Below are 13948 nucleotides of genomic sequence, written 5' to 3' on the forward strand. Positions count from 1 at the left end.
GGAGAAACTGGCTGATCCCCTGAAAAGTTTGTCACACCCACTCTCTCTCCGCCCCCAGGGAGGTGAGCACCTGGCGGGAAGGGGGCGTTGGAAAAGAGAATGCTTATCAGCTGACCCCGTGAGAGGGAAGCCCTGGAAGCAGGACTGAGACCCACTGGGGTGCAACCGATGGGAACAGAAAGACTGGGGGAGGGAGGCTAAGTCCATGTGGCCAAGATGGGGCAGAGATGCTAGGAGTTCAGTCGATCGAAGGCTCTGTGCCTTTTAGAGCACCATTCCGTCCTGACTGCCCTGGGACCCGGCATCATCAAATCAAGTGCTGCGGGCTGAAGAGACTTCCTTCCACACAGCTGGATGCGAAGCCTCGGCCAGGGTGGTTATTCCAGTGGAACGAACAGGGACAGTCTCCTCCTGTCAGAGGAGTGTTTCCTCTCTGCATTTAAAACAAGGAGTCAGACGTCAGCACTGGTGAGAAACCATCACCCTAGGACATGAGGGCCTCCTGTCATCAGCGCAGGTACTGAGCACCCCGTGGGGCTCCAGCACAGAAAGAAGGGAATGACCCGAGGACGATCTTTCTCCTTACGGTAGGAGTCCCTCACACATTTGGGTCTCAAGTACTGTGAAGTCTTGCTGCTCGCCGTTTTCCTGGGGAGAGAGAGAAAATGCAACAATGATGGAGCCCAGGTTCCATACCAGACACAAAAAGAACAGGGATTCAAGGATTCAAGGATTTCTCCTTTTAACATCAGAGATGGCACCCACTACTGGGAGAGTGCAGGATTTGGACAGGTGGTTTCTAGAAGGCCCTCCAGGCGACAGCTGGGGAGGCAGGAAACACGGAGTTCATTCCCAAGAAAGGATAAACCAGACCATTTGCATAAGCTGGAGGCCAAACCCAAAGGAGACTGTTCCTGGACACCTGGGGAATGGAGTCAGGACAGGCCATTTCCTCTCCTTTGAAGAAGAGAGGGAAGAGGAAGCACAGGGTCTCTCCACCCCCCCCCCCCCCCCCCCCCCCCCCCCCCCCCCCCCCCCCCCCCCCCCCCCCCCGGCCCGTGGCTGCAGATGGAGAACGGCCAGGGCGACTGAAAGAAGGCAATCGGATCAGTAGTTTGAGACGCCGCCCTGTGACTAGCTTTCATCATTGAAGCTCCCCCATCTTTTGGGGGGTGGTGAGGGAGCCATAGTTGTGGCTGCAGTGAAAATGCTGTCTCACGCCTGGGCTCAGACGGTGCCTGGAAGAGGGCGAGCGCTCTATGGCAAATGGGACCTCTGGGTTTCTGACGACACCAACTTGGGAAAAAGACCGACGTTTCACACGGCAGAGCGGAAAATGCTTTGCGAAGTGTTTGGACGGTCTTGAGAGGTGGCTGAAGTTTCACAAATCCCTCAGACCTATTTCTTCTTAAGAGAAACTCCCATTTCACTCTTATACTTTTATACTTTCCAAAGAGCTTTCCCTTTGCCTCAACACGAGGTTTCAAGGACCAGGTCTTGAAGCGACATCGAAGGCTCCCATCCCCGTTCGACAGAAGCATCCGAGACACGTGGCTTTAATATCACCTGAAGCACAGGGAACCCGCTCCCTGGAGAGAGAGGGGATATGGAAAGAAAAAGGAGAGCAGAAGCGGTGAGGGATCGCTATTTTCCACAGCTGACACCCAGTTTCCAGCGGCGTCCACGCTCGTGCACCTTCTGTTACTGGAAGCTATCATTCTAACAGGAACATTAAGCAGATTTAAGAAATGAGCCTGTTCTTCATGTGGATGGCTTCGTATTCTTTGGTGCATTGAGCAACTGCTTCTAAGATATGCAGAGACACAAGTCTGCGTAGACCTGCTCCTTTGTGACACCTGGGCATGTAAGGCAGCCTACGAGCCACAGGTGCAATCTTCTGCAAGTCGAGAAGGAGCACCCCCTCCCCGCTGCAGAGTGAGCTCACGGGCGGCCGGCTAGGGTGCTCTGCTACGATGCCCCTTTCTGCGGGTGAGGACTAAGTGTAAGCAGCTCAGAGCTTGTGGCAGGCAAATCATGACAAAACAGCCGAGGGAGAAGCTAGGAAGAATCCAGGTCTATCATCAATGTGACCCAGAAATCTTGGATTCTATTTCAGGATCGGTTTCTGTCTGTGGAATCCAGAAATTATTTCAACCTCCAAGGGCTTCAATTTTCTTCTGAAAGGGAAGGGAGGCAAAAGCTACCACTTGATAATGAAGCTTGGAGCTCTAGCTCCACATTCTTGGAGCACTGCAATGCAATCTCCAGGAGGCAGGCATTTCTCTTCCACAATGAGTTTTTGGGGCTAGAGTACGGGAGCTAAATGGATTCTGATTCTGTTACCACCACCAGGAAAAGAATACTTAACACTAGAATAAAAATAGAAAGCATCCTTTCCAAAATAAGTTTGTGGAAGGAAAGGGATTTGCTAAGTTTTCTCACCAGGGCTTTAAAAATAAATCACTTCGGGAGACACTGGCTCACACTGAACGGCCCCGAAGCTGACCACGGGCCTGGTCGAGAAGCAACGCTACACGCGTCCTCGGACCCACACACAGCCTGGCTGCTCCGGTTTCGGTCCCTTGTGTTTTGCGGGAGGGAGAGAAGGCGTTTGTGTTTGACCAGGTCTCAGCGATGAAGATACAATGAATACTGAAGCTCACAAACTCTCACAATAAAATGAGATACATTTTGATTCTTATAGAAAATTCAGGTCAGTTAGCCTTGTATGATGACCACTATGAAAAGCACAGGGTTATAGTCCTATGATTATCTTAAAACAACGCATAACTATATTTGTTGGAGCCGACCGTGTTTTTTGGTTCTTCTATCTCTAAAGCCTTAGTGACCACTTGTCTATTTTTATATCTGAAAAAACCTGGAAGGGTAGTTCTGTAAACGTGCATGTGAACTATGGTATTCACAGACGAGCCGCCTACGAGCCCTGAGTCCCCGCCCCAGGCCATGGTCAGAGGGAACTCTAGCGCAGGGCAAGGAGGGGCCCTAAGACTCATCAGTAATAACAGCAACTTTAAGTTCTATTAGCACATACGGTGGAACTGCTCAAAACCTGGTTTTATTAAGTTTCCTACAAAGTAACAAGGAAGGTGTCAATGTATTTAGCACCTCTGATCTTGTAGGTGCTACGACAGATGCAACCCGAATCGGGTCCCCTTTAAATAAACAAACACAAACTCAAACCAACTCTCAAAAAGAGCCAAAGGCGGGCCTGCCCGGTGGCGCAGCGGTTAAGTGCGCAGGTTCCATCCGGGGTTTGCTGGTTTGGGTCCCGGGTGCGGACATGGCACCACGTGGCAAGCCATGCTGAGGTAGGTGTCCCACATATAAAGTAGAGGAAGATGGGCATGGATGTTAGCTCAAGGCCAGTCTTCCTCAGCAAAAAGAGGAGGATTGGTGGCAGATGTTAGCTCAGGGCTAATCTTCCTCAAAAAACAAAAACAAAACAAAACAGAAAGAGCCACACGGATAAGGATCTCAGGGTGTCAAGCAGACGCTGGCAGGAACCCAGGGATGAGAGGAGCAACTAGAGGGTGGGCCATGCCACTACAGAGTGGTGATTTTGTCTCAAAGGACTCAAGACCCACATGTGAATTCTGCACACAAGTAACTGATTTTTTTTCGATCTGCAAAATTTTATTAAGCAATAGCTGGACAAGTCTTACAACTTCAAATCATCAAGAAAAAAAAATGAGATTAATCCATCTCAATAATAAAGACAAAATAATTTGGACAAACCACATCATTTTGAATGCAAACCATTAACGCCTTCTAGAATACCTCCCGCACAATCTAATACACAAAATACATAAGAGAGGCAAACGAAGGTGAGCTCATTAGAATGCAATCGGGTATCTCAATAAATCTGGCTTGGAAAGTAAAACAAAGCAGGGAGCTGAATTGAAAACAAACAAACCAACAGTGGAGGAAGTGAGGCGCCCAAAGCTGTGTGCGCCATCCCCAGGGTTTGGACAAGATCATGCTGGTGGTCTGGTTTGGTCTGGGACCTGTGCACCTGCATTGCGCACTTAGAGTTTAAAAAAAACAAAAAGGAAAAGAAAATGCCAGTAGTAATAAACTCAGAAATCATGTCCAAATTTACAGTACCAAAATAATGCATTTATAAACAAATGTGAAAACAATACCCCTTTGGTAAATAACACAGTGCCTTTTTCAGTCAAACGCATAACCCATGCTTTTCTACAACACAAAAAGAAATTTTTTTTTTATCTACAATAAACGAGATCTTAGAACCCTCCCTTCCCCTTTAAAAGAACTTGTAAACAGAAAACACAGGTACAAGTAAAGTTACAAGAAAATTGCACAAAGCCAAAGAAACGAAAACAAAGTAAGCCACAACCCTTCGGATTTCATCGGCCCAGGAGAAGGAAATACACGAATGGTGAAGAGGTTGTACTCCTGTGCTATGACAAAATCCCGGGACCTCAGACAACATTCTTGACACAGTTCGTCTCAACACATTTGTTCACAACCACTGACTTGGCCAAGTGGTGGACGGCCCGCACGGGGACACACGGGCTCCTTTTCAAGGAACCTTTGAACTGGAAAGGCAATGTAACACCGCAGAGCACACACGAGTTCAAGCCAGCCAGGGCACTCCCTCCTTTGTTCTTTTTTCAACCCACTCTCTCGTCTTCAGGCCAAGGGACGACTTATTTCAGGGCTGTTCCCAAGGGCGTCCACCGAGCGGGGCACACGCACGAGAAGGCTCCTCTGTCTCACCTGCAATCGGTGCTTTTGTGTAATTTTGTAACAATCGCAATTCCAAATGCATTTGTTTCCAGTGGGGAGCCTGCTGGAGACTGCATTTTAAATGCACTGGTTTACACTCAGTAGACACCTTGTTAACACAGGAGAAGTGTTTCTTGACAAGAAGGCAACGTTTGGAAACGTACCTCCCAAGTTCATACAGTGGGATGCTGATCCATCATGTTTTGAGCCCTGAGGCTGTGGGAGCCGATGGGAGTTTAGAAAACCGTCTGGGTTGTCCTTTCATTTTACAGACGGACAAATGCAGGCCCAAGGTCACCCTCCAACTCTGCGGGACAGCAGCCCTGGGGTCTCCTGACATTCTGCTATGATTACCAGATGAACGGGAAAGTTTCTGCACGTCCTCATGGGACGCTTGACAAGGAAGCAGTGGCCATGAGTGAAAACTACTAACCCGCAAAATTCTGACTTAACCCTGCCAGGAGGGTTTTGACACCTTCCTGCTCCTTGCTGCAATTTTTCTTAGGATGTCCATTCGATGGGGATACCACACACACATCTGTGCCTTTGGTTTGATGATGTTAGAGTTAACACAAATTTAAAGCTGGTTTTTATGTTTGTTAATATATCAGTTCCCTCAAAAAGGCATGGATTCTTCACGGGGTTGACTACTGACTGGGTTCACGTTTTTAAATTTAGGGATTCAATGAGGTATCTGAATAGTCCTAAACAGCAATTAATAAACATGAAGGACATAGAATTCTGCTGTTCAAAGTACTGACTTCAGTATTTAATGCATTGAGACTGTCTGAATGAAAACAAGTTTTGAAACAAGGAAGAGCATCACCATGAACTTGAAAGACCCCACACTGCAGCTGCTGCAGACACCTGGCTGGGTGTGACGGGCCATTCCAGAGCATCTGCCCCTTTGGGCCGGAGCAAGGGGAGCTGGGCTGTTGCTCATCCAGAGGTGGACGTGCACGTACGCAAAACACCCCACCCCAGGTCTTCGCCACCAGCAGGGGAAAAGGCCTTTCGGCGAGCAGTTAAGAATTTAGCAAGTCTAGTTAATTCTTTGCTACAAAGACTCACTTTCTCTTCACACATGTACTTGTAGTTTTTATTCTAACGATTTCCTCCTATATTTGCTTTTATTGAGAAAAGTTCTAAAATGTACCCCTCCGTGGTCTTTAGACCTCAAAGACCAGGCAGAACTCTACAAATGGAAACTCCTTACTAATAACACCTTCCTTTACTACTCTCCTGCTAATAAGACTCCTCTCGTTTCATAACACCTTTTATTCCTAATTAAAAATAAAGTTTCCAAGAGAAGGGGAAATACTACTTTAGGATATGTTATCTCAAAGAAATCTTCTCCTTTGTTATGATCAAAACCACAAAATGCAAAAACAGAATTACTTTTAAAGGAGTAATCGGAATTTTTTTTCCCAACTAGAAAAAGTTACAAATTGTCCAGCGAAAAAACCTTCTATCACATCCTCTTTATTTCTTGCAGCAAAATAGACTGCTACCAAATAAGTCATTACAAACATACCAGTTTTCTAAATAAATACTAAAATGGGCATAACTCACCAGTACATAGTAACAAAATAATTCCTAAGAACACTATTAAAGCAAGATAAATAATTATCTCTTGAACAATAAAACAGGGGAATTGCATTTAAATTATTTTAGAAATAGGCTATAACCATTATTGCACACCTAACAATAAGCAGTGAAACATCATAAGCTACAGAAACTCATACAAAAGAATTATACAATTCCGAATACACTGCTAAATTCCTTCTGGCAGAATTTACCCACCAAAGAATCAGGTTCAATATTTTAAAATGTGAAATGGGAAACCGTGGCATTAGCTGGGAGATGTTCTTCACTGTATTTAAAACCTCATCTGTGTTTCTCCGGGTCTGGAGGGAACAGCGAGCGATGCCATCCTGCTCTAGGAAAGGAATGGGCAGTGTCTTTTCTAACTTTTAAACCCAAACAGGGAATTAAAATTACTTTGAAAATACTTTTCTGTAGTATCTTCCACTTGTCTGTTTTCAAACAAAACCCAAATTTAGGACCCCAAGCTAGCAGACAGCGCTTCTGCCCTAAACACCATCACAGGTGTGAATAACTGAAAAAGACGAACTGGGTCTGTTCTCAGGGCTGAATGCTGCCCGAGGCGTCCCCTGAGGAGGGGGCGGTGGCAGGTGGGAGAAGAGCATCTCGGTGGACTTTTCTTCTTTTGCAATTAAGAAACAGTAGCCAACCCACTACCTTAAGTCCTATCATTGAACCATGCTCTCCTACTGGTTTATTTCCCCAGTAAACAGTCTGTACATTTATTAAACAACCTTTTTTGTTTCCTAGAGAAGATTGTGGGACTTTTGTCAAAGAGTTGACTATAACTCTCTCTCTTAATACCCTGGCAAATGCTTACAATTTTTTGTTACTTTTCTAATTTAGTGGAGAACATTTCTAGTGAATTGAATTTCGATGCAGCCAAGAGAGAAAAGGAGGGAGTTCAATCATATCGTCAGCCTTTTTAGAAAGTGTAGAACAGTGTTATCCCACAGGGTAGAGAATGTCCACTGCTGCGTCTCCCAGACTAACAACAGAGGGGAGGGGACAAAGGCTGCTTCCCAGCACGTGGCCATCTGGTGACTCACCATGCCCTCGCCGAGAAAACCGCTACCCCAGCGACGCCGGGATCTCTCCACTGCTGTCTCCCACCTTCTCCCACAGTCAGTCATACTGAAGGGTCATCGCCGAGCCTACGGAACTGTGACATGCTATAAAACTAGTGGAGTCTTCAATGTAAACATCCTCCGAAGAGGAGCATAGCCCTTGGACTTTCAAGTCACGCTGCGCGGATCGCCCGTGTGTCCGTGTGCGGAGCTCCTTCCTCCCCCGGCGCCCCTGCCCCTACAGCATCGTGAGCGAGTCCTACTCACACCTGCTAACAGCACCCCGTGAAAAGCCTAGCGTTATTAGTCAAACACAGTGCGTTTGCCAAAATACCCTTCATTAATCAAGTCACCTTCAGGGGAGCGACTTACCATGTGTGAACTACATGTTGGCCCCCCAAAAGAACCTGTACCTTCAGGATTTTTGGTTGTGTCTTTTAAAAAAGGTTTTTGTTTTTATGCTAGTGGTGGTGTTGGAGGAGTAATAAAAGCTAGACGCTGTGGAGAATGACAATCACGCGGACTCCTTAGTCTAAAAGGGCCGCAGGCTGGAAGGCAGTCCGCCTTCCTTCCGAGGGGCCCCTCGTCCCGCAGCCAACACAGGCACACCCGGGCAGACATCAGCACAGCAACTACGTTTCCTAAAAGGTGCTCGCAACCTTTGCTTCCAAACACTACTCTCTCGTACTTTGTTTTTGTTTAAAAAGAAAGGAGAAAGAAAGACAATAAGGACAATAAAAGCCCAAACAAATGGCAATGACTAAAGGTCAGTGGCTGTCCTGGGCCTGACAGACTTTTCCAGTTTTGCTCCTGTCTTCCGGTTCCCAGCCGCTGGCCCCGGGCAGGCGCCTCGAGCATCTCCGATGGGGCCTCTCTGACAAGGCTCCTTCGCCGCTCCTCCTCCTCCCCACGCCGGCCTCTTCACTTCAGGCGCTGAGTCACGTTGGCCAGGGCGACGGCGAAGGCCTGCACAGCGGAGAAGGGGTACTGGAAGTCCAGAATGTACGCATTGCCGTCGATCCTTCCAAACTGCATCACCTGGGGGGCGGGGGGAGCAGAGATATTAAAGGAAAACGAGGTGGGACACAGGCCGGCCAGGTCCGGGCGGCACCTGTTGGAAGCAGACAACGTGGTCTGTGAGACACTTTTGCCAACAAAAGGGACTCTGATCGAGCTTCTCAGTCCAATTATGAGTTTGGTGGAAATAAAGGGATGGAGGAACATGTGAACCAACACGGTGGGAGACAGCGAGCAGACTCTGGAGCGTGGAGAGCTCCACAGGTCAAATGGAGTGCCCTCCTCTTCAAGGAAACAGAAAGCGGGAAGAAAAAGCACAAAGAAGAATCTACAGGCTGAAGAGAAATATCAACTGTAACTGTCAAATGTCACTGCTCAGAGATGGAGAAGATGCCACAGCCTCCTTCCCCAGCCTGCTTCCCTCGTTGTTTCAGTACTTACAGGGACCATGTTATACTACAGTGTTATATGACATTATATTGTACATATTTATTGATTGTCTTTCTTCCATTTTTGTAAACTTCATCAGGACAAGGTTTTTTTTTTTTTTGAGGAAGATTAGCCCTGAGCTAACATCCATGCTCATCTTGCTCTACTTTATATGTGGGATGCCTGCCACAGCATGGCTTGCCAAGCGGTGCGATGTCCGCACCTGGGATCTGAACTGGCGGACCCCAGGCTGCTGAAGCGGAACGTGTGAACTTAACCACTGCGCCACCAGGCCGGCCCAGGACAGGGATTTTTCTCTGTTCTCCTCATTGATCTCATTTCTGCACTTAGAGCAGGGGTTGCCAAAGGCTCTGGAAAGGGCCGAGAATAAATATTCTAGCCTTTGTAGGTCATACAGTCTTTCCCACAACTATTTAACTCTGCTGTTGTAGGGTGAAGGCAGTGTAGACAACACCTAAGTGGATGGGCGGCTGTGTTCCAACAAAACCTTACCTACAAAAAGCGGCAGCAGGACGGGTCGGCCTGTGGGCCTCAGTTTGCCGACTCCTGGCTCAGAGGCTTGCCAGGCAGACAGCAGGTGCTCAATAAATGTTTGTTGAGTGAATTAATGCAAATGAGATTTAAATAGGAGAGGCAAAGGGAATTCCCAGGATGGTGGGGAAGGGCAGTCCCAGAACAACGGCCACACAGCAGGGTTGGAGCAGGAAGGACTGACAGATTACCCAACGTGTTCGCAACCACAGGGGATCTGCATTCCGCCAAGAACTGGCAAACGACTTATTAATAAATCCACGGAGAAATAAGCAAGCCAACAAAACTAGGCAATTATGTCTGAGGGGAAAAAAAACCCTATACGATAAAAAAGGAAACGTGACCAAACCACACCGCCTGGCTCAGCCGGGCGTCACGGCGCAACGAGGTGCCCGATGACTGCTGACTCAGCTGGGCAGGGGGAGGGAGCGTCAAGGTGTGTCGGCATGGGGTGGGGGTCAAGAAAAGAAACCCTCACGTTCCTCAGGAAGAAGTCAATACATGATGCCAAACACGGAAAAATCAATAAATAGCAGAAACTCCTTCTTTACAAATATGGTGGCAAATACCAGAAAAAAAGGCGACAGCCTTGGAAGCACATGCCTCTGGGAGGGGCTGGGGCTGGGGGAGGGGGCAGGGGCCTGCTGGTTTTCCTCATGGGTCTTGTAGAATCATCTGACTTTAAAAACTCAGTACATGTGTTACTCTGATGAGAAACAGATAAAAGCAAGGGGCATTTCCACATTTCCCATTGGGCCTTTTGAAAAACGCTCCCCCAGGCCGAAGCACTGATACCCTGCACCCGGTTTTTAAGGACCCCAGGAACCTGTCCAGACGAGAAGGCTGCGCTGTGGCCACGCCCCGGGCCAGGCTCTTACCTGCCGCCCCTCCAGCTCGATCTGGAAGTTCTTGGCCGACTCCTGGGTCACCCGCCCCCCGAAGTCCAGCTGGTACACCTGGGTGGCCTCGTTCCACAGGGGCTGCTTGTTGGCCATGACGTAGACGAAGCCCTGGCTGCCCAGCCGCCCGTCCTCGCGCTCGCTGGCCTTGCGGCACTTGGCCTCCTCCAGCTCGCTGGCCGTGCGCAGGCTGCGCTTGCTCTTCCAGCCCTTCCTGCTGCCCTGGCTCTGGTTCATGAGCTCGTCCCCGCTGATGAACAGCTCAGGCTCGCTCTCTGAGCTGTCCTGGAACTCGTTCGTCTTATTCAACTTCTTCGACTTCAGCTGGTCCTTCTGACTCTTCACTTTCTTCTTCTCCCTCCCCAGGCGGGGGCTGGAGATCAGGGAGTTAAAGTCACTCAGAGTCCGCGCCTCCTTCTTCATCTTGCCCTCTGTGATGGCCTGAACGTTGCCTTCCTCTGCTCGGCTGTCCAGGCGCTTCCGGTTCTTCTTTCCGAATTTCTCCGTCCGCTGGGGGACCGGGCTTTCCGTCAGGGAGAGAACTTCCTGGAAGTTGTCGGCGGTCTCTACCATCACCTCTGTACCCAGGTGGCTCTGGAGGTCGGTGGGCGGTGGGGACACCAAGGGCTTCTCCACCACCAAGTGTGCCTTGGTGGGGAGCGTGCCCTGGGGGTTCTGCACGGGCGGGCACGCGCTGTAGGAATTCCAGGGGTGCAAGGCGATAGGTGGCGGCTGTAAACTCGAGCACGTGCTGCTTCCTGGGTACATGGGGGGCAGGGCGCAGTAGGAGAGGCTGGGCGGGTAGGCGGGCTGCAGGACCACTGCGGACTCCTGTTGTGCAAACTGGGCTGGGGACAGGGCGTCTTTTGGGGAGCAGGGAGCCTGCACTCCCGGCAAAGGGGGCGTGTTATAGCTTCCTGGGTAGGGCACTCCCATCCCATAGCCTGTCTGGAAAGTGGCAGTAGGGCTGGCGGGCGACTTGGGGGAGACGAAGGGCACTCGGGACACGTCCAGGTGCTGGCTCTGAGCTACCATCAGAGGGGACAGTTTCAGGGGGTTGGGCACCGCAGTCTGTGCTGTCCTTTCCTGGGGAACCCAGATGTCTTCCCCGAGCATGGGGTCCCACTGGTAAGGGGGTGGACGCTTCCCGGCAGCAGCGGCCTCGGGCAGCGCGGGGTGCCTCGGGGGCTTCTCGGCGGGACAGTGCTGGCCCAGCGCCTCGTCCTCGGTGAAAGCCGAGTTGACATAATCGGCGCGCTCGCGGGCACCGTCGGGCGGGCTCAGTAGGCTGTAGGAGGACTGCGAGGACAGCGGGGACGTGCTGGCCGCGTGCGCCCCCGGCCCGGCCCCCGTGCTCTGCTCGGGCCGCCCGGCCGCGCCTGCGCCGCTGCACTGGCTGCAGGTGTAGAGCGCGGGCGGCGGGCGCGCGGGGAAGGGCGCGGCGCCCTTGGGCTTGGCCGGCAGCTGCGGCGGCGCGCGCGGGGACTCGGCCAGCTGTGCCGCCCGCAGCGCCGCCTCGCGGTTGTTCCTGCGCAGCGTGGCGTGGATGAGGCTGCTCTCCGGCCTCTGCGCCGCCCGGCCCGCGCCCAGCGGGCCCGCGAGGTCGGGATACGGCGGCGGGTCCCCCGGCGGGATGGAGTAGCGCGGCACCGTCAGGCGGTTCAGGGTCGCGCTGGTGCAGGGCTGCGGGACCTTCTTCTCGGTGGCGGTGAGCCTCAGGGTGGCCGAGCTGCCCGGGCCGGGGAGGGTGTAGGTGTTCTGGGAGCAGAGCATCCGCGTCCGGGGCCGGCACACCTCCTCCACGTTGCCGCTGCTGTCGAAGGTGGTGATCCTCTCGTAGCCCAGGGGCGTCTGGTAGTGCGCCGCCGTGGGGTACAGCGAGAAGTCACCCTTCTTCAAGCACACGTCCACCGGGGGCTGCGGGGGCGGCAACGGGGGCGGGGGCGCTGCCGTGGTGGGGGCGGCGGGGATGGTTCCTGGGTAGGGGGGTGGGGGGTTCATCTTCGCCACTTGGACCTCCTGGGGGGCGCTAAACACCACGGCGTCCCCCTCCGCGGCCAGCTGCGGCAGGGGCCGCAGGGCCTTGGCTGGCTTCTGCAGGTGCTCGTGGTCTCGGTCTCCGTGGTCCACCACCGACAGCTGGATGGCCCCCTGTGCTGGCGGCGGCAGGGACAGCTGAGGGGGGTTCGGAATGATGCGGCCCATCTCCACGCCTCCGAAGATCACCTGTCCAGGGTTGGAGTAGCGGTTGGAGATTGGGTACTGGGTGGCACTGTCACTGGCGTGCTCAGCTGCCCCCACGGCCGTGGTCTGATTGGTCAGGACGTCCAGCTGCACGTTCTGATTGGCCAGCAGGGACTGCACTAGTCCGATGCTCTGCGTGGGGGACATAGCTTGAGCTGAGCTGTGGATGGGCGCGATGGGGATGTTCACCGTACACGGTGGGTTGTTCTCAGGCACACCAGATGCTCCCGTCACTGGAAGGAGATGGGAAAAACGAACTGCTCACAAAACAGTGCCATGAAACTGGGTCAGAGTAAGCAACACATCTGAATTCATCCAGATCTTCTGCGAATAAAATGCAATTGCTATAGACGGAGATGAGTTTGCTTGGGGAAAGCTTCACGCAAGTTACACAAAGCTTCTGGGATATTTCTGGAAGGGCATACGGGTGATCAGTGGGCTCTGCAGCTAAGGGCATTGTCAGAGCTTTTCAATGAATACTCGTGAACCTTCTGAATGTGGTCATGTGCCTGAATGGTACCATGGCAAATACTTAAATGTTTAAGGATGCTTTTTACGCGTGATAGTCATAAAATGGCCCAGTCTTACAAAAGATGAGGGCAGTGGCACAGTAAGAAACTCCACTGAGGACTCACAATGCCTAGGCTTCTAAGTAGGTTTATGGACTGGTCAGTGTGTAAAATGTTGGGTAGATGCCCATCTGACCCCTGGGGTCCTCCAGGGAGATGTGACTGTCCCCTGGCTGCACAAATCTGGGTCCTCTCTCAAGTTTTCCATGACTCCTGCTCAGATCCCCCTTCCAGATGTTCTCTCCTCGGTATGGGATACTGACGGCAGGCGTCTTGCCCTCTGATGGAGTCTCTTTGTCGTGTCACCAGCAGTTAAGTGTGAGCCCTGAGACAAACCGTCCCCCTCCCCCCCTCACTGGGAACCACAGACAGTGATAAGAACAGCAGCAACAGCTGAGCAGAAGCGAGAGCTAGATTAGCCATCTTCTGGGAGCACAGGGAGGGTCTTCAGAGGCAAGCGTGAAAGACACTTCGAAATCTAAGGTTCTGAAATAGCAGGGGACACGCTATAAAGCTCCAGTGTGTGAGGCTTCACCAAGTTGCAGGCTTATGTGGTTGTGTCCTCGCCCGCTAGGACTGCGTCTGTCTCCATCTGCTCCACCCAGGGGGAGGGGCATCCCTATCAGAGAACCGAAGATGGCCCCAGTCAGAGAGCACAGTGAAGTGATGTTACAGGCAAAAACCCGGCTGAGAGAGAGTAAGCAATCCCCCCACGTTCAGAGCCCGAGTTGGGATGTGTGTCCCTTCCTGACCCATGGTGAGGACCAGAGGCCCCCGTTCGAGAAGGACCAGACAC

At 51.6% G+C, this 13948-nt stretch overlaps 1 protein-coding gene across 3 annotated transcripts in view; it reads right to left on the bottom strand.

Annotated features, from left to right (window-relative positions):
- Positions 1-524: 524 nt before the first annotated feature.
- The window catches only part of TULP4 (TUB like protein 4), a 194453-nt gene continuing 181029 nt past the window's right edge, over positions 525-13948 (bottom strand). For 2 of the 3 annotated variants that reach the window (XM_046669523.1, XM_046669521.1), the window contains 2 exons: positions 10319-12816; positions 3620-8480 (listed from right to left, as the gene is read on the bottom strand). In XM_046669523.1, coding sequence (XP_046525479.1) covers positions 8364-8480; positions 10319-12816 — 2615 coding nt within the window. In that variant the 3' untranslated portion in view covers positions 3620-8363. Of the gene's footprint in view, positions 649-3619; positions 8481-10318; positions 12817-13948 lie in introns of those variants that run through there. The other variant, XM_046669524.1, reaches the window with a different exon arrangement.

Source organism: Equus quagga, chromosome 8 (genome assembly GCF_021613505.1).
Source record: "Equus quagga isolate Etosha38 chromosome 8, UCLA_HA_Equagga_1.0, whole genome shotgun sequence".
NCBI classification, from domain to species: domain Eukaryota; kingdom Metazoa; phylum Chordata; class Mammalia; order Perissodactyla; family Equidae; genus Equus; species Equus quagga.